At 44.9% G+C, this 20857-nt stretch overlaps 1 protein-coding gene across 1 annotated transcript in view; it reads left to right on the top strand.

The window, feature by feature from the left end:
* Positions 1-20857, top strand: part of Sorl1 (sortilin related receptor 1) — a 163475-nt gene that overhangs the window by 21486 nt on the left and 121132 nt on the right. Inside the window, exons 3-6 of the mRNA XM_074066519.1 lie at positions 2305-2430; positions 9003-9164; positions 11161-11228; positions 16674-16854. Of these exons, the coding sequence (XP_073922620.1) occupies positions 2305-2430; positions 9003-9164; positions 11161-11228; positions 16674-16854 (537 nt within the window). The remainder of the gene's footprint in view (positions 1-2304; positions 2431-9002; positions 9165-11160; positions 11229-16673; positions 16855-20857) is intronic.

Raw genomic sequence — 20857 nt, 5'->3', positions numbered from 1 at the left:
TCGAAAATGTTAGGCAAAACAATTGTGTCTGCACTGAACGGGTACAGGCTTTTTTCTTGTCATTGTTCCCTAAAACAATACAGTATAACAGCTATTTACATAGTAGGTGACATACGTTATCTTAGGTATTATATGTAATCTAGATATGATTAAAAGTATACAGCAGGGTGTGCAAAGGTTATGTGCAAACACTGTGCCATTTTTAGAAAGAATTCGAATCCACAGAATTTAGTATTCTCAGGAATCCTGGAACCCATCCTTTGTAGATACCAAGGGATAACTATAGTCTCTCAGCCACTTGCTTATTTATCCATTTCCCTCTCTTTCATTCACTTACTGGACACATTCATTCACTCGCTCTTCTCTGTTGACTACCTGCTATGTTGTGGGGACCCGGAAGCTGAAACTAACTTGCAGGAGTTTTAAAGAGGAAGAGAGATTAATGTATACAAAGGAGTATTGTATATTGAAAAGCTGCTGCTCTAATGTGTATGTGTCACATTTGTGCCTCTCAAGAAATAAATCATAGTGGATTTTCAAGTGGTAGGATGCTGGAACCAGAAGGGGCCTTGGTTCCCTGTTTGAGAAGCCATTAACTTGCTGTGTGCAACTTTCTGAACCTTCTTGGGTTGCCAGTGTCCATTCTTGGCTGGCAGAATGGAAGTGAGGAAATTCCACTTCCTCTTTTTACCCATCCTGATTAACTGTGAGTTCTCAACTTGCTGCCTTCGCCCAAGCTGTTTTTGTGACAGTCCCTCATGACGTGCTTGGTAGTCTGGAACATACGCTGAGTGTCCTAGTAGTTCCTTCTATGGTGACCCAGATAAAGGGAGAAGCTCTGTTTTTGCTTCTTCTAACCTTGACATTTATGATATGTTAATGACCTATAGGTGCTCTGGGTTCCCTATGTACAAGCCCTCCTCCTGTCCTTACTGCTTGCATAGGGTGTTAACAAATATTCACGTGCCCATCCTAATGACCTTGTGTTTTTTTAGTTTTTGAATTTGTGTGTCTGGTGCCAGCACGGTACCAGGCTCATGTGAACCTCTCAAGGCTTGTTTGCAGTTGAATCAAATGTGCAGGAATGGCAGGACATTTTCTGGGATCAGTCCAGGGGTCCCCTTTCTTCTTGAAATTTACCTGTCATTTTTTTTTAATGCTTCCCTCAATTCTCTTTCCCAGAAATCATTTGAAAAATAACTTATTGTTATATTCATCTATTAGGTTTTTCTGAAGCCCTTGATTATGTTAACTATATTTCATATCTCACAGGTATGAAATTCCAGATTCAAAACATCTGCCAACTTCCATTCTATCCTCCATGTACCCGAGATGATAATGGCTTTGAGGTTGCTGGCTTGAAGGCAGGCAGCCAGGGTCAGGACCTCACTGCTGCTTACATACTGTGTTGTTACTGTGGCAAGTAACTAATTGCATGAACCCCATTTTCTTCTTTGTAAAACAGTTTTAGGAATTGCACTGGCCTTGTGTGCATTGCTATAAGAGCTACCTGAGCCCATTCATCTGAAGAGGTTAGTATCGTCACTGCACATAGTGAGCGCTCAATGAATTGAGTTATTCTCGCATTGTATTACCATGGTTACTGTCATTACCAGAAACCAGGAGGCCATGGAGAAGTGACTTCTGTTGGCTGGGAAAGGATCCTGCTGCTGCTACACACTCATACAGAATATTAGGGCCAGAGAGGGGTTCTGGGACTTGAACCAGGGCCTTGTGCTGTAGCACTGAGCCACACCTCCAACCTGCTGATGTTTTAATCTCTGCATATTTAATCACCCAGTGCTCCTTTTTTTCCCCTGTGAAAGTTTTATTTCTTTGGGCATTAAATGATGTAACGCACAAACTTCCTGGCAGGGGGGAAGAATTAGATTACCTTTCAGGGAACACTTTAGAGAATGGCAAAGCAAATATTCCCTTTAGAATAGAGCACTTTCTCTCTGCCTCTAGACATATTTGTTAACACTTAACCCAGACCTATCGGTTCTGTCTCTTGCTCCAGGGATTTGGCCTTGCTTCAAGAAAGAGACTTGGTATATTCCAGGCAGGGGCGGTTGTACCCCTACCATGCTTTCTGCCCCCAAAAAGTTTGGGGACAGGCATAGAGGTGCCCTGCTTTCCCTTTGTGGGTTATCTGATAACATCAACAGTTATGAAGTCAGGGACCCGGGGGAACCATGCTCAGAATTTCTAGCAGGACACTGGGAAGTGAAGGCACAGTGAAAGGCCTTTCTCCCTGATTCCTCACCAGCTCTTTTCTGATTCCTCCCTTTCCGTGTATTCCAGGTGTATGTGTCTTACGACTATGGAAAATCATTCGATAAGATTTCAAAGAAGCTAAACTTTGGTGTGGGAAATAGCAGTGAAGCTGTGATCGCCCAGTTCTACCACAGTCCTGCGGACAACAAGCGGGTAAGGAAGTGGGTGGCCCCATCGTGGGTCCTGGCTTCCTAATGGTCAGTCCTGGTTGCATTTTGGGAATGTTGCTCTGTAGAAGGGGGCTGGGCCACAGAGCCCTTTGTGATCTTTGCAGCATGACCTGTGTTTCTGCTAGCCTGGGAGCTGGTCATTACTGATTAGTTTTCAGGGTGGGTCTTTGCATAATCAGGCAGGCCGAGTACTGGTCAGGCAGGATTTTTAGACAAACAGTGGCAGGTTCAACCACAGAAAGTTTGCCAACCAATAAATTGCCTGACTCACTGGTGGCAGAAATATTTCCCAGAGACACTGGTCTCCATTGCAGTATTATCCTTGGCTGCTGAATTGATCTTGATTTCCTTGGCATCAAAAGTGTGTATGTGTGTGTGTGTATGTGTATATGCATGTGTAGCACATGAGTGCGTGATTGTGCATTCCTCTTTCCTTCTTTCTGACCTTCCATGGATATAGAAAAGCAACCCAAGGTAGCAGATATAGCTGCCTGGGGGCTTTGTTTCTTCTTTTAGCACCCCCACATAGTTGGATTTGGAGGAAGTGTTGACCCTGGGCTACCAGGCAGGTAGAGAAGGCAGAGGGTAAGAACCTGCCCTGAGAATTGTTTCATTCCTTGCTTCCAGGGCTGGATGGAGAAAGACCCTTTACAGAGCATCTCCTTAGGTAGTGACAGCTTTCTGGAGTCTGCTGTTTTCTGCTCATTCAGACAGGTCTGGGTGAATAAAGGCCCTTCTTCTAGGGCCTGGTGCTGTCTTCTCAGGTTGCCTGGTCTCCTTAGTGGGGGGCCAAATTCAAAATATTTAGCAACTGGTGTGGCCAGGCCCTGGCCAATCAGAACAGACCCAGTCAAAGCTGGGTCTGGGAGGCCCCCTGCTGGCCAGGCTTTAACCTTTTAGTTGCTGGATTGGGGACAACCCTGAGCAGGGCCTCTGCCTCTGGGACTTTAGGGGAAAACACTTGGGTTTCTGGGTAGGAGGTGCTGTTTATCAGCTGGTATAGAGCAGGTTTTTTTTGTTTTTGTTTTTTTTTAAATAGCCAGACTAGTCATTACTGGTACATGCTGGTTAAATATCAGCTTTGCCTAATGATGTTAGAGTTAGTAAAGTACAGTTAGCTGCAAACTCCCCTCTCTTACCTGACTCCAGGGAGGCAGAGCTCTTTTCCTCTGAGATGAAAAGTGAGGTGAAGGTGTTGGAGGGAACTAGCTGTGTAGACCGCATGACTGACTGTGGTGTTCCTTCCTTCTACTGTCCTGTGTGCTCCCAGAGGTGGGGGTTTCTGCTGCCACCTTGCTCTGACTCATGCTGTCATGAACTCCATCTAGGGTACAGTTGTACTGAGTCCTAGATGGGTCTGTGTGCCCCCTGCCTCTCCAGCACGTGACACTGGATTGTTCACTTTATTAGGACACACTTATCTGATTGTTGCTGCCACTAGGTTTCCACATGCCTCAGTGCTAACTCTGGCTGAAGCTGTGGCCTCGGATTGCCCTGTTGTCCTGCTGGACTCTCCCTTTTTAGCTTCATCTCAGCCCCTCCCACCTTAGGGCCCAGATGCCTGCTGGCAGGTGCATCTTCCTTCCTGCTTGCAGTAGGTTGATGAACAGCAAGAATAGGAAAGGCTACACTGCTGCCTGTGTGAGGAGGCGGTGTCATGCAGGCAGAACACAGGGGCATTTGGGAGCTTTAGGTCAGCAGAAGGCACGAGTAGGACCATGGATCAGGGCAGCAAGGCAGGAGAAACCTGGGGATAATTGAGGTAGAAGGTTGAGCTGGCACATGGTGAGGTGGGGCAGTGTGCTCACAGTGTGTCATCTGCCTTTCTGAGTGGGCCATTGCAGGTTTCTTGTGGATGGGGTGGCGAGGATGAGGAGTTGAGAGAATGGAGAGGCTGCCTTTTTGGAGAACATAATGATGCTTGAACCTGAGGCCTAGAGCAGAGGTGAGGGAAGGAGGCAGTCTTCTGTAGAGTTTCTAGTTCCCCAGAGAAGGCTGTGAACCCCCAGACATCTCAGGAAGGAAGTAATGACTCTTACTGTGCTGATTGCTTTTGTTACGTTTACCTTCGTTCCCTGGAAGGCAAATTGCCCCACCAGACTTACCACTTCCTGAGAAAAAACATACAAGGCAGGGTGCCTTGCCGTCAATACTGGATGCTGGGCCCAGGTACTTCACCTGTTTAAAACTCTCCAGTGGGCTGTCAGGGCTTGAAGCAGATGTCAGAATCTGTTCTGGGAGATTACGATGGTGGGAGAGGACAACCTGCATGTCCAGGGGGATGTATACAGTGGAAGAGGAAAGAAGGTGCAAGGAGGAAGCCAGCTCTCATCCATGGCTTTGCCTCCCATTGGAGACAGTGGTAGGGGGCCTGTGAGTGTCAGGACCTATTTTCTTGTGCCCTGATCCCAGAGCCAATGTGCTGCTCTTGCCATCTGGAAGTGCCACTAGCTTTAGAGGCTCCCAAACTTGGTAAGGCAGTATCTCATAGTGTGTGGGCCTTAAGGGCCACTGAGGTGCACTTGGTCTTGACAGCCTTGACCTCAGCAGAAGCAAGAACTAATCCTGCTTTTTTCCAGGGTGAGGCTGATCCCAGGTAAAACTGTAAACAGGTTTTTGTTTGTTTGTTTCCCTTCCTTCCCTTGTTGCCTTCTCTGCCCTCCAGAGATTTCTGCACTCAACACTGGAGAAAGTCTAGTATGATGACAACATGTAGATATATTCTGTAGCTTAGTTTGTGATCTTTCCAGAAGTATTTGTATTTTCAGATGAAATACAGCTAAATTCTGGAATGCTAAGTGACTGCAAACAGTGCTGGAGAAGCTAGAGGAGGTGCAGATGCTTCCTGTGGTGTAGGAGCACCTAGTAGGGCAGCTCTCTTGGCAAATCTGTGGGGTTAGCTGCCAGTGAACTTGATAGCCAGGCAGTATAGAGACTTCAAAGCAGGGTAGGACAGTCTGCTTTCCTACCATGTGTGTAGGTGATGTGTTACATAACAGCAAGGTGTACCGTGTGCCTGTGAGGGATGAAACCTGCCTCTGAGTGGAGCTGTGACATTAGTGAGGTTGACTTAGAGAAGTCTTGTCTTCATGGGGTGCTTAAAGATCGGAATGGGGCTTCAAGGATGGGCACACAGCATCAATAGGCAGAGCAGAGTTGGTGGGAGACTTTAAGCAGAAGGGTATGGGTAGAGCTATCTGAGGGCTCTGTGTGGGGCAGTCAGGAGATTTGCGTCTCAGGAGTAGAGGGTTTTCCTTGAGCTGCTTTGCAGTGTTCACCTTCCTCCTGTAGGTGGAGGAGACTGTCTTTTGCCCTGAGGATCGTGGGGAGGCATGGAAGAATCTTTGAGGAAGAGAGTAACTGAATGTGTCTTCTAGGGAAGTGTGTTATCCTATGATTTATTGGAGAGAGAGAAGAATCTAGAAAGGGAACCATTGTGGCGGTGTAGTTGCTTAGCCATGCATCCAAACCTTGTAACCCCGTCCAAGTGTTTCACACTCTGTTAGTCCCAGAAGAACCAAGATGACTAAAACCTAGTGCTGGTCCCCTTTTGCTCACAGTCTCTAATAGGGCCACGAGCTTGCCAGTACTATGAGGTTACAAAGAAAGGCATAGACTTTGAGAAAGATTTTAGGGGATAACTTAATGGGGTATGTGGCTGCTTAACAGTGAGGGGTGAAAAGAAGGAATGGAATAGGACCCCAACCCTGATTGTGAGTTACAGGCTTGGGATGTTGTGTGGATGGAATTTGGGGTGTGGGAAGGGAGAATTTTTTTGGTGGGAAGTTAGTAAAGAATTTCGTTTTAGACATAATGAAATATCTTGGTCCATTCAGGTATAGACAGTGAAAAGGTAAACAAGGTAATGAAAGAATCTCAGTGAGAAGTCAGAGTTAGATTATAGATATGAAAATCATTGTATTAGGCTATTGTCTGTTGCTATAACAAAATACCTGAAGTTGGGTACTTGATGAAGAAAAGAGGCTTTATTTAGCTTAGTCTTTAGAGGCTGAAAAGCTGAGATAGAGTGGCCCTATCAAGTTGACCTATGGCAAGGGCCCCTGGGCTACATCACACAATGGTGGATGACATTATGGAGGGCAAGATAACTGATGAGACAGAGAGTGGAAGGAAAGAACTGTATCAATTCCTTTGGAGGGCAGAATCTCCAGTGACTGAATTTACCTTGCATGGGGTCACACTGATGAGATCCTACCACCTCTTAGCATTGCCACACCAAGGACCAAGCTTCCAGTGTGAACCTTTGGGAGTGGGGGCAGACTGTAACAGGCGGGCGATGCTTCTTTTTAAAGGCAGTGGCTGACGTGGTATGGAAGGATAAGAATAGAAGAGTTCTGAGTTCCAGGAGGGTAGAAAGGGTTGAAGACGAAGGAACCTACAAAGGAGAATCAGGATCTGAGTCGGTGAGGGACAGGGGTGGGAGCTGGAGAGTTGAGAATGAAGACTGTTGTAGAAGGCCAGGAAAGAGAATCTCTCTTAAGAAGTAGTTTAGGAGAGGCAGCACATAAATGAGTTAAATAGTACAATGTAAGACCTGAGCACTGAATTCAGGAAATGCTGCTTTTTGGTTAGACGAGAGATAAGGACTGATGAACTGTTAAGAGATGGCCTCTGCATCAGCCAGATATGGCCATAAATGCTGTCCTCATTATCAGAAGGAGGTGTGAATGTACAGAAAGCCTGGATCACTCTTTTAAATGAGATAAGGTGTACAAAACTTAGTTTGGGGCCTGGCACATACGTAACAAGCACTCTCGAAAGATTTTAGCTATTATAAACAAGAGCAAGTTCTGTGATGTTTTGGATTCACAAATGGGAAGTTGTGGAGAGCTATGAAATGGATTTCTGGAGAAATCTTCTCAAACTGAACAGTTCTTCTGCAGTAACCGAGATGTTTGGGCGCTGAAAGGCTCTTTCTAGGGAATATTGTTACGATGATAATATGATGGTCTTCCTTGGATCATCGGTGTTTTTATTGCATTGCATTTTCTTAGAGTAATTTTTGCTTTCAAAACATTTACTACCTTTTTGTTAGATTTAATTAGGCTTCTATAGAGTGTGGAGATTTACATTAGATGCTGGGGAGGAAATGGAAGAGAAAGAACACATAAAGTGGGAAGTTTATGGTTGGATTTGGGGAGAGTGCGCCAATGAGAAGGAGTAGGAACACCTGAAGGCAACGTGGGAGGAGTGCAGATGTAGTGCAGGAAGGGTTCTGAGCTGGAGCTCCATCTAGACCAGGGCCTTCTTCTGGAAGCAAGACTGGCCCCCATGTCTCAAGTGAATTCAAGGTCTCAGGCACCTTTGTTCCAACCTTTCTTCTTCTTCTTTTTTTTTTTTTTTTTTTTTTTGTAGTATTGGGGTTTGAGTTCAGGGCCTACACCTTGAGTCATTCCACCAGCCCTTTTTCTATGATGGGTTTTTTGCTCTAGGGACTCTAAAACTATTTGCCCTGGCTGGCTTCAAACTGTGATCCTCCTGATCAGCTAGGATTACAGGTGTGAGCCACAGGTGCTTGGCTTCCAGCCTTGTTTTGAGTCTTTCTCTTAGGCCCTCGAGGCTCTCATCAAACCTATATGATACAGTTTTTTTCTCATTCATACTTAAAAGTCAGCCTGCCCCAGACATGGTACATTCTTTCCCTGTGGAAGTTGTGCCTATTCTTCAACACCCACCTCTTCCCTGGGTTATTTCTGACACCTCCAGCTCGGTAGGTTTCATAGACCTGTGGTCGTGGTTTTTCATGTAACCTTGAATTCTGGCCAGGCCCGTCATCTCCTCCATTAGGTTGCCAACTTCTGAAGGAAGAATCCTGGGCTTTCACTGTGGTAACCCCAGTGTATGGCCCATGGTGGGCCAGCATTGCACACATGTTAAATTGAATGGCCTTGGTCCTGCTGCCCGAGAAATCTTGAGACGAAAGCAGCTGCTATTCAGCTGAACTTGTTCAAAGTCACTGACCCATGCAGAAGCAAAATAAGGAAAGGCTCCTGTTCACCATTGCTACTTCCTGCTCTGCCCCAGCATGTCTGCCAGTGCAGTTGGCCCCCAGAGCTTCCTGGCCACCTAGCATAGTAGTGAGAAGGAGGAGCTAATCTTAGATGGATGTTATTTTGCAGTTTTCCTGGCTGTGCCCATCCTATAAGTGCTCTGAGGATGTAGGGAAAGACAGCAGTCCCATCTGAGTTCAGCCAATCTGAAGGACAAGACCGTCTCTGTACCAGCCACCCTCTCATTGTGAGTGAGTGACTTGCAGGGAGTGAGAATGTCCAAGTTGTGAAAGGAAAAACTTCATTATCTGGCCACACAAGCTCACTTGGCCCATCTCTGTCCCCCTTCCTTCCCTGAGTCTGCTTTGGTGTGTCCAGCATGTTTTCATTGACAGAAGATGGGGAGAAAGCCATTGGGGAAGCTCCTAAGTGTGGCACCATGAGTGCCTGTGTCCCTTGCCTTGCGTGTGCTCACAAGTGGTCTGGGGAAGTCAGGTAATCCTGACTGGGCGCTGCTCTGAATTTACCTGATTTTTTTTTGCAGTACATCTTTGCAGATGCTTATGCCCAGTACCTCTGGATCACATTTGACTTCTGCAGTACCATCCATGGCTTTTCCATCCCATTCCGGGCAGCTGATCTCCTCCTCCATAGCAAGGCCTCCAACCTCCTCTTGGGCTTTGACAGGTCTCACCCCAACAAGCAGGTAAGAGAGTTTCCGGAGTAGTCATGCGTGTTTCCTGTCCTGTTCTACCCTGTCTGGGTGGATTGTGTGTCCTTTGAGTGACCCCGCCTTCTGCCCCCTCTCTCTCAGCCTTTGTAGCTACTATTTCACTTACCACTGCTAAGGAAAAGTATATCCCTGAGCACCCTCCTCCTGTGTCCCTGCCAGCACTCAGCACCCGGCACTTGGCAGGCCTTGTGAGTTCAACACCAGGCTTCTCTGGGCAGATGACCCTCTTTTAGCCAATGTGGTAAATTGAGGCCTTGGAATTTAATCGGAGACAGCTACGTGAGAAGTCTGGAGTGTGAACTCTTCTGGGACCTCTTGTAGCACTTCTCTTTTACTTCCCTATCCTTCACCTTATTATTTTTGTTTGTTTTCTTGTAGCACTGGCATTGAATGCAGGGCCTCGCCCCTGTCAGGCAAGCGCTCTGCCACTGAACTACATCCCCACCCCCACCTAAAAGCATGCTTCTCTTGCCTACCATTTATTTGAAGTCCCCAGTAACTTTAATATTCTTCCTTTCTGTGGGTGTGTTTGTGCATGTGCATCTGCGTGTGCATGCGTTGTGTGTATAACATGCCTTGTATTTTCCTCTTTGAATCCAGGTTTGAAGGAATATTAACAGGTGAGGAGAGGGTGTGAGTAGGATTGCTATCTCAAGGTTGAAACTTGCCAAGTCAAGAAAATAGGTGGGGCATAAACTTAGGAAACCTGTAGATCTCGTGGGATTGGATCCTTGATGTTTCTTGAGTGTTTTTGCTCAGAAGAACTTTGGAACAGTTCTTTTGCTTTGCAGGTTGTTTATCCAAAACACAGATCTGTTTACCTTTGTGTGCCTTAGGAGTAACCTAAGCTTGTAGGGGTTGGGTCGGTTTACCAGTGGAGGTGGATTATTGTTATTTTTGGTCTCAAGCTTCTTAACATACTTACTAGTGCCAGAGGAACCCTTAGGTGTCTATGGAGGTTGTGGGGCTTTGGCAAAAATCAGCAGGTTAATTACTCATGGCTGAGTCTGTGTGTTCAGTTGATGCCCTGTGGTGCTCTGTACCTAGCCATTGTCCTGTTCTTCTGTATTTAGCTTTGATGATCAAGACCATTTATGGTTTTTCTTTTCTTTCTTTCTTTCTGTTTTTTTTTTTTTTTTGGTGCTGAGGATTAAACCCATGACTCTGCAAACTCTACACCAGCCCCTAGTTTTAGTTTTCTTCTTCTTCTCTCTTTTTTTTTTGTAATATACAGTTTACTCCCTTAACTCCCTCCCAGCACCTGGCTGGCAACTGCCATTCTACTTTCTGACCATGATTTTGACTACTCTAGGCACCTTGCATAAGTGGAATGATACATGACTTGTCTCTTTGTACCTGACTTAATTCACCAGTGTCTTCAAGGCTCATCCATATTCAGCATGTGTGAGAATATCTTTGCTCTTTTGAACATGTTATTCTTCATTGTATAGATACACTACAGTTTGTTCATCTGTTCATTTCTCAGTGGACACTGGGTGCTTCCAAGTTTTGGTATTGTGAATAATGCTGTGTCCATTATCTTTTTTTTTTTTTTGTGGTGCTGGGGATGGTGGGGATAGAACCAGGGCCTCCTGTATGCTAAACAAGTGCTTTATACCACTCAGCTACAACCTCAGCACCCCGTCAAAAAATACCACTACCTGGAGGCTAATTTTGAGTAAATTAAAATTTCTGATAATCTGTAAATGGAAAGCAAGTCACACTCATTTTTCCTTCTAGTCCCTGTTGAGAGTCTTTGTGACTATGGGGAGGAATGTGAAGGTGCACCTGTGACCTTTCCTCTCTATCCGTGTGCTGTGGCTTGTGAGCTGGCTCTGGTGATCTCAGTCCCTGTCCTCATAGACAGCTGCCGTGGAGGGTGGGATTTCAGTGGGTGCTAGACTGTTATGCTGGCAGGTGTACACATCTCTCTCATCATGACTGCTTCTTCTTGGTTTGGTCTTTGCAGCTCTGGAAGTCCGATGATTTTGGCCAGACCTGGATCATGATTCAGGAACATGTGAAGTCCTTCTCTTGGTAAGTTATGTCCTCTAAGTTATGTTACCTCCTGTCCAGTTCTAGCTCCTTGATGGTGGAAGACCTTTTGCCCCAGAAAGGATGTTGTTTTGCCTCAGAAAGGATAGAGTGTTAGCACTTTCAACCCCTGAGGGAACCCCAGGGAATCCTGAGGCTCTTGCATGCAACAGAGTTCCTTAAGACTGTCATTTTTGAAGCACTATATCAGGAGGGGGATTTCTTCCGTATAAAATTCAGACGTTTGTTCATTCATGTCTACATAAAAACCTGCTCGATACTTCAGGGTATAAGAAATTGAGTGATTTATGGGCGTAATTATTAAAGAGGATACGGTCTGGGGTAAGAAAAGACTTTCATGTATATAACACACATAGAAGATGCACAGACCTAACAGACATTGCAGGAAGCCAGAGGACAAAGTGTCTTTCCTGATGGGAGGCTTGACAGCTTTAGGGAGGAGGTTGCCCTTGATCCAGGGGCTGCACAACAGGTCGGTGGGAGCATATGTAGGTATGTTAGCCACAAATGGCGGTACATGCCTGTAAATAGCACTTGGGAGTGGAAGACTAAGACAGGAGGCTCTTGAGTTCAAGGCCAGCCTAGGCTCCATAGAGAAACCCTGTCTCCGAAAAAACCAAACCAAAACAAAAAACCCCCAGAAAGGATTTTGGACTGACTTTTCAGAGTAGTGGGGCATCAATATAGGTGTTTGAGGAGGAGAGTGAAGTAGACAACCTGTAGTTTAAAAGTATAGCCGTTTCTAGCCATGGTTACATCAGCCTTTGTGCTTTGACCGCCATGCAGTGTGTGACTTTGAACACAAGAGTTATGTGTGTGCAATGCATGTGTAGAGCAGATTTCTAGGAGGGACTGTGGAGTGAGTGGGTTTATCTACCTGCTCATCACCCCTGCCCTGTTCCCATAGGCAACTGATAGACACCACAGACCCGGTACCTCCCAAAGTGACTTTAGATCCTCATTACCCTACACCAGCTGTCCCTATCACCTTCCCCAGTTTGGCATCTGGCAGATCAGGTCAAGGACACTGGAGTCAGTGTTGCTCCTTCAGTACCCAGCTGCCCACTCAGCTGCCACTTTGCTCCAAGCCTCTGGTGTTAATCATGAGTCTCCCAACTGCTCTTTGTTATTTCACACTTGTGCTTCTACAGTTAATGCTCAGCACAGGGACAGGTCGATCCCACCACCACCAGGTCAGGTCATATCATTATTCTCCTTTGAACTTTTGGTACATCATCATTTCTCTCAGGTAGAATGTCAGGTGCGTATTTGTCACAGGGCACTGGGCCTTTGCACTTGCTGTTTTCTTTTTTTTAATTAGCATGTTACTGTCATGCTGGGGGGTACATTGTGACATTTGCAAAATGCACTTGATATTTTCTCTGCTCAGAGTGCTCTTTCCAGAAGATACTTGCTGTTTATTCTCTTACCTCTGCAAACCTTTGCTTAAATAACTCCGATTTATTTGTTTATTTAAAGTTTCTTGTGTCTGTTTAAACTATACAATATCATGTTAGATGTAGTCAGTAAAATGGTTACCATAGTGAAGCAAATTAGTGTATTGGTTATCTCTTGCAGTTATCCCTTTTTATGTGTGTACAATAAGAGTAGCTACAATTTATTCATTTAGCAAAATTCCCCAATACAATGGGCTATTATTAAGTTTAGTTCTCATGTGGTACAACAGATCTCTAGACTGGTTCATCTATGCCTTCCATCTCCCTCCCATTTTCTTCTCTGTCTTGATTTTTGATATTTTTTTGATTCTGTATGAGAGATCATACAATGTTTTTCTTTCTGTGTTTGGCTTATTTCACTTAGCACATTGTTTTCTAGGTCCATCCATGTTGTTGCAAAATGTCTCCTTTTTAAAGGTTGAATAATACTCTATTACATCTGTCTACCAGACTTTTTTCATCCCCTTTTTTGTCAATGAACACATAGATTGTTTTCATATCTTGGCTATTGCGAATGATGCTGTAGTAAACAAGGATGTCTTAACGTCCTCAGGAGGTGTGATTTGATTTCCTTTGGGGTCTGTACCTGGAAATATAATTGGTGGGCCATATAGTAATTCTACTTTTTAGTTTCTTTAGGATCCTTCCTATTTTCTGTAATGACTGTACCAGTCTAGGATCCCACAGTGTGCCAGAGGATAGTCTTTTCTCTTGTCTTTTTTATAATAGCTATTCTAATGTGCATGAGGTGTTTTCTTAGAGTAGTTTGATTCATATTTCTAAGGATACTATTTAAAATTGCAGCTGTTACCTGATTTTTTCCAATTTACTGTATACTATTTTGTATATAGCACCTTATTATATTCTATTATACAATTATTACACATATTAATTGGTTTTTCTTTAAAAATAGAATCACCCTCCCCTCTCCCCCGACAGGGGTTTTTGTTAGTTTTGTGCATGATAGATCCCTAATAAGTGGTAACTTTGGTAGACACTGCCAAATTTTCCATGGAAAATATCAAATTTGCACTTATCTCAGCCATGTAGACTAGTGTCTTTTTCCATAGCCAGGGAAATAGTGTCTCATTGTAGCCTTAATTTGCATTTTTCTTATTATGAGTGAGTTTGAGCATCTTTACTCTGCTTAAGGATCATTTTTATCTCTTTTTTGTGACATGCCTACTCAAGTCCATTGTCCCTTTTCTGATTGCTAGTCTTTTTATTACTGATTTCTAGGAGCTCTTTATGTAGCTGAGATTATTCCCTTGGCTGTGATATAAGACAGGATGTGTGTGTGCACATTGATATTTGTCAGTTTGTCGTGTATTTTTTACTTTTACATGTAGTTTTAGACCTTGTTAAATGTAATAAACCAACAAGATGAGAGATACTGTCTGTGCTTGCTTTAGCTCTGTGTTTAAAGCTGAATGTCTTTGAGTTGGAATTATTCCCTTAGTGACTGATGATACTAAGGATGGAGGGGGCAAGGGTAGGGGGAATCCTGCAGCTGAACACCTTCCAGCTCCTGTGGACTTCTTTCTCATAGAGGGCAGCTATTTCTGACTCTTTTGTCATTTTCCTTGGACAGAGGTTCTGGTTTCTTAGTGAAATTATGATCATAACCTTTATAATGGGGATACCATTATCACTTTCCTTTGCTGTATTTGAATTTTAAAGGGTCAAATTGATCTTCTGTCACTTTAAGGAACTATATATTAAGAGGGAAAACTAGTAGGACTACTCATAAAGGAAGTTCCGGTTTTAGGTGTGTGCATATTTTGCCTTTCTCAGGCATTTTTAGGGGAAGGGACTGGTCTGTCATATTTAGTTATGCATCTGGTATTGGGATTCCCATAGTAAGTGAGAGTGTAATCTGATCTGTCAGGGAACAATGACATAACCTTCATTCAACCATACTTGTTAGCCTGGGAGCAGCAGGAGTGAGGAAGGCCAGTAATTGGTGTCATTCACAGGTGGAGTTGGGGAAGACAGGGCAGGGAGGGACTCAGGATGTCCTGTGCAGCCTCTGTGAGGGATGGTGGGTGAGGCAGGTGCTCAGATACAGAGCAGGGGTTGGAGTTTGTGAATGGAATGGCAACAAGAACAGGAAGTAGCAGTGAGTGAGCTGGAGAAGCAGGAAGGCTAGGTGATGGCAAAGAATAAGAAGAACTCGTAGGCGGAGCAGCTCACAGAAATGGGATTACGGAAGAGAGTTGGGATGAGAGTCACGGTTCGTGGCTTCTTTTGGCTGTAAGAAAGGGATAATAGAAAGGAGCTCTTCTCAAAATATCTCAAAAGGGTTCCTTCCTCTCTGCCTTTAAAGCATACCCAGCAGCCTCCTTTTCATTTGCATATCCTCTAGGCTAAAGGAAGTACTTTAATCAGTACTTCTAATTGTGGAGAAGACAGAACACCCCACCGCCCACCCACACAGAGCATCTGATAATGAAGAGTCAATTTCTCCCATGGTGGGGCCAAGGCTTCTGCTTTCTCCTCTGCCCTAATCAGACTCCAGATTGTTGGGCAAAAAGTCCAGCTGTTCCCCATTGTAAAAGGAGACCCTTTCCTTTTGCGATTTCTTATTTTCTTCGTCTTTAAAAAAAAAATTTGTCTGATGAGCATGCTTTTGGCAGCCCTTCTCAGGAGGAGTTGTAAGTGTTCCGCTCCATTGTTCTGAGGGCCATGTGTGTGTGGAACTGTCCATGGGGAGGTGCCTGAATGAGGGCTTCTGCCTAACACCAGAGGCATTGTCTACATGTCACCAGGAAGCTCTTGTCCTGACTCCCCAGTGATTTTTCCCTTCTGCTGGGTGCTCTACCTGGTCTTTGTGTTCCTGGGAAAGTTAGGAAACCTGGGCAGCTCAGTCTTCCTCCAGAAAGACTTTGCATGGGCCTTTCTTTGGGGTGTGTGTGTTGGGGGGAGGACCCAAGTTCAGAGCTGCTTCTTCAAGGTAGTCTGACCTTGTAATCCAAAAGTTGTACTTGGGATTAGCATCTGTAATTATGGTCCATTCATGCAGTGCAGCAAGTATTGCTTCACTAAGAACCTAATGGGGTAAAAAGAAATAGAAGATGTGGCCTTCAAGAGCATCTGTGCACTAGGAGCACGTGAAATCCAGTGCGTAAGAAGCACCACTGTAATGAGACCGGTTCCAAATTCACCCAGCCTAAATACTTTTACACCATTGTTTGAGTTAAAACTTAGATGAAAGCCTTGAAATTGAACCCTGCATGTTGCTAATGTTGGTGGAAGGGAGGGATCATTGGTGGTGGAGGCTTTCCAGAGGATTGGGACTTGAATTTGACCTCAGAGTAGAGTAAGATTTAGGTGGGGGAATCGGTGTGTATGCAGGGGTGTTGTGCTTACAGAAGCATCTTGAGAAATGTTCCCTTCATTTCTGAAGGACATGAAAGGCATTGGTAAGGCACCTCATGGGAAATGAAATGTACTGGCAGGATGATTCCTGATGGCGTGAATCAGTGACGTCAGCGTGCACAGGCAGGGAAGGACCTGTGGGACGGATCCTGCTCAGAGGCTTTCAGTGTGTCTCCCTAGTGTTGTCCTCTTGGGGTGGGAGCTCAGGGGCACTGTCACCTTTCCACCGAGGTTCATAACTTGGAACCAGAAACCTGCCAACTGCCTCCAGCAGTCTGTCTCTTATTTATTCCGAAAGCCTCCACCGAGTGCTGTTTGCAAGCCTGGCCAGGGCTTGCCTTGAGCTAAGCCCAGCAGGCTTTAGGAACAGCAGTGGCTACATAAAACACTTTAGAAGTGACAATTCCTCTCCCTCTGTACTGAGCTGAGGAGCGAGCAAAGGGATATGTTTGAGGCACAGAGAGTGTACCCTTTGTAGCCTGAACCTTGGTGGCCCCAAATTCTGGCTGTTTGTCCACATGGCACAACCTCCACGCCTCTGATTATTAAATAGGGGAATGGCAGCACTTTTATTTTTTTTTTTCCCTTCTAGGGGAATTGATCCCTATGACAAGCCGAACACCATCTACATCGAACGTCACGAGCCCTCTGGATACTCCACAGTGTTCCGGAGTACAGATTTCTTCCAGTCCCGGGAAAACCAGGAAGTGATCCTTGAGGAAGTGAGAGACTTTCAACTTCGGGACAAGTACATGTTTGCTACAAAAGTGGTGGTAAGTTGAGGACACCAAAGAATAAGCTGCTTTGTGAGTTCCTTTTTGAGGTTTGGCATCCTGTGACCATACAGATGAGTTTGCATAAGCAGGGATTGGATTGCATTCTTGGGGAAGCTTGGCTAAAGGGTTTTGGACATTGATGACCATGGCCAGAAGGCTTGGAAGGTACTGGAAGGTTGGAGAGTGGAGTGTAGAGCAAGTGCTCAAAGTGTCTGTAGGTTCTAGGAATGTGGTTGTCTTCTTGGTTGTAGGAGACATCCTTGACAAAGACATATGTTTCTTTGAAATCCCAATGAAAATAATAGAGAAAGGAAGGGAGGGTGGGACTTAGTGACTTTTTTCTTTTAATTCCACTGCCTGATTTCTTTTAAATTTAGACGGATTTCTTTGTGATCCTATGACATGTTAATTTACATGGCTAATAGGATGTGTAGTCATTGGCTAGTGGGAGTTAATGCTCTAAGAAAAGCTGTAATTAAGCTTCCAGCTGTCAATAAGTAGCTTAACTCTCAGCCTCTGGGAGAATCTTCCCCTTGATTTGATGTGTTGGAGCCAGATGCTGACGTGGAGGGCTTGCTCATTTCAAAGCACAGTTGATTATTTAGCGGGACTTGCTGTGCCCCTGTATGGGTCTACTCTTTATTACCCTGATGGAAAGGAAAAAAGCAGGTGCTGCTAAGAGCATGTTGGGCCACTGTTCCTGGAGGCTTCAGGCTTGCTTTCTGAGTGGTGGCCACTGCCCAAGTGACTCAGGCTCTGTGGAAGGCCCCTGGTAACTGGGAGGTTGCCTTGCTTTCTCTCACCGGGAACCTCAGCGACTGATATCAGATGTAATGTTTTCCACCAGGTTCTCATTTATTTCTATAATTGGAAACAGGCCAAGCAGAAGCAGATCAACCCTCTTGGTAGGATCCTACGGGAGAGGAGGCCCTCCCCTGCAGAGAGAGCAGGAAGGAAGGTCAGAGTGAGAAGAGCAGATGTGAGTCGGTAAAGGCAGAGACTTTCCCCATTAGATACCTTGCAAAATGTGTTTTAAAACCACTAAACTATGACAGTTATTTTTGTTATGCTGTTTGCATCAACCCATGGATATTGGATCATTCCCTTCCTGCCTTGTCCATCTTTCTCTTACACACATACACACACACACACACCACAGAATCACAGAATACAGGCATGCTTGAATTGGCTTGGGCAAGGATGGAGTGGTAGAAATACATTGGTGGAAATCAGACCCAAGCATTGGTACCTTGTGACTTTGTGTTGGGCCATCCTGAGTTCTATTGTGGTCTAAAATATTGTCTCTAATTCTCAAGTGGGCCCAGTCCTTTTCTGTTTGAGTTCCTTGGGCTTGGAGTGACCGTGCGATTTTAATGTCTCAATTCCAAGACACAGCGGCTGATTTTTCCTGAATTTGTCTCCCTTGTTGTGTGGGTCAGGTCTGAGGTGGATGGCTGTTGCCCTGTTGTTCTTAGATCTTACAGCCAAGTGTGTGTGTTACATCCCTGTGGGAGCTTTCCATATCCTCCATTCCAGTCTAACAGCTATATCTGTTTTGCAGATTTAGCTGACTTACAGAGTACCAGTGAAGAGTGTTTATTACTCCTGGCCTCTGGTCAGCTCAGGGGTCACATCTGTTTTGGTCACCACTGTCTGGCACGATACTTGGTACAAAGTATGTGTGCAGTAGAGTTGAATGAATGCCATCCCTCCCCAACTAATTTAAAAAGCATAGACTAATAGAATTTTTTTATATTTGGTGCAGGATATTATACTGTTGAAACTTTTGCAGTCAGCTGTCACCTTTCTATATGGCTTATTTATATATTAGCTGTTGGTGGCAAAGTTGTAGCTATGCCTTGGCTTCTCCCTCCTGCCAGAGGACAGGCCTCCAGATTCCAAGGTCAATGGCATAGCTGGAGGCTCTCGAGTTACCTAGGTTTTAGGAGCATCACGTAGAAACAGTTGGTTCAAATACAGGTTGCAGGGCCCAAATGCACTTTTCCCCTAAGCATTGCTTGGGTGCCTAACAATCACCAGAGTTTGAAAACTGCCCTGAGGTCTTCTATATCTGAAAGCTTCACACAGTTGTCACTTGTACTGTCAACCGAACAGTTCTCAAAAGATGGATTAATGAGAGAAGAAACAACTGGCAGCGGGTGATAAAATGGTGATTTCCGCCTTTTTATTACATTAGACTACTAACCCACAAGAATAAATGAACTTTGCCGTGGTTGGTTAAACCTCCCAGTAGGAGTGTTGAAGCCTCCAAGTGTCACTTTTAATCCAGGTCTTCTTAGTTCAAAGACTGCCTGGCTTGAGGAATTCCAACTGGCTTGAATGTTAAGTGGATTAAAATCAAATTTGGAAACCCAAGGAAGGAACTAATTTTAAAACCACAGGTAGTTGGTCTGGGGTGGTTAACTATTTGTGCTTCCTTCCAGCACCACAAATGATTACAATCCTTTGTGAGTTAGTGTTTCAGTCTGTTAGGATAGATACAGAATGAGTGAGTATCCCATCCCCCATGGAGAGCACAATGAGCCCTGCAGTCTGAGGAGGAGATGCATGGTCTCTATATCTGCCATGGGGCTGATAGAAAAGATGTTCTCAAGTTTGTTCTCTCCCTCCCCCACCAAGGGGCAAACAGACCAGCTCATCGAAGAGAGCCCATGGTCGCGAATCCACGACCAATGGAAAGAACCCACCTAACCCTTACCCTAACCCAGAATTAAAGCGTCCATAAAAAGCCAGTCTTCATCTCAGCAGGGAGCCACCGGTTTCCGGGCTCTGCTGCATTGCTCCAGCTGCCTTTTCTTTTTCTAATAAATCTACCTGTGTGTGCCTTATCCATGTCTTGTGAGCTTATTCCTAAGCCCAGTGAAGACAAGAGTCCCTAGAGCAGCCCCTCTGTATCCCACAACAAATCCACGTGGGGGCAGCCACCTGGGCTCTGGACCAGGGCAGGTGCTAGGCCTTCAGAACCTCCTGGTACCCTGTTGGGCTGGCTCTGGGCTCATAGGTGCTTTGAATCTAGTGCCCTTTGGTTTTCTTACCTTTAATTTTTATTTCTGGCTTTTTGACCTGAAGTTCACTTACTGTCTTAATAGTCTACATTAAAACGATAGCTCTGTTAAAGAATGTGGTATCTCTATGGTCTATTCATTTGGTTCTTTCTGGTAGGTGACAGTAGTTGCCTGAAAGTTTGAGGTGGGTGAGGCTACTTGGTCCCCTTAGCTTCACTCCCAGAAGATGAGGCAAGCCAGGCACAGTTCTTGAAAAATGTGTATCAGTAAGCAAGGATGATCCATGGGCTGATGAAGTCTCCTGTCTTTACTTACAGGGGAGGCAGCCATTCACACCTTGCATGATGCAGACCCTATATTTTAGAGCAGACACTAACAAACAGTGGCCCTTTACCTGCTTTTGTAGATAAAGTTTATTGGAACACAGCCACTCTCTTTTTCTCATATGCTCTCTGCCTGCTTTCATTGCCACAGTGGCAGGATGGAATAACTGCATCAAGGCAGTATGCCCTACAGAGCTAACTCTGCCCTGGCTGGCCTTGAACTGTGATCCTCCTATCTTTACCTTCCAAATAGCTGGGATTATAGGCATGTGCCAGGTTTTTGTCTTTTTGTTGTTGAGTTCTTTATTTTTCTGTTTGTACTCTACCTGTGAGATAGATGATTTGTAAATATTTTTTGCCATTCAGTTGTTGCCTTTTCACTTCCTTCATGGTGTCCTTTTCAGCACAAAAGCTTTTAATTTTGATGTTCAGTTTATTTAATTTTCTTTTGCTGTTTGTGCTATTGATTTTCTTCTCCCCTCCCCTCCCCTCCCCTCCCCTTCTTTCCCCTTCCTTCTAATGCTGGGGGTGGGACTCAGGACCTCTAGAATGCCAGGTAAGCCATCTACCCCTGAGTTATATCCCTTTCCACCTTTGTATCTTTTTTTTTTTTTTTTTTTTTGTGAGACATGGTCTCACTGTGTAGGTCAG

The sequence above is a fragment of the Castor canadensis genome, chromosome 2 (genome assembly GCF_047511655.1).
Source record: "Castor canadensis chromosome 2, mCasCan1.hap1v2, whole genome shotgun sequence".
Lineage (NCBI taxonomy): Eukaryota > Metazoa > Chordata > Mammalia > Rodentia > Castoridae > Castor > Castor canadensis.
The sequence above is the reverse complement of the archived record's forward strand: the minus strand, read 5'-3'. Positions and strand labels throughout refer to the sequence as shown.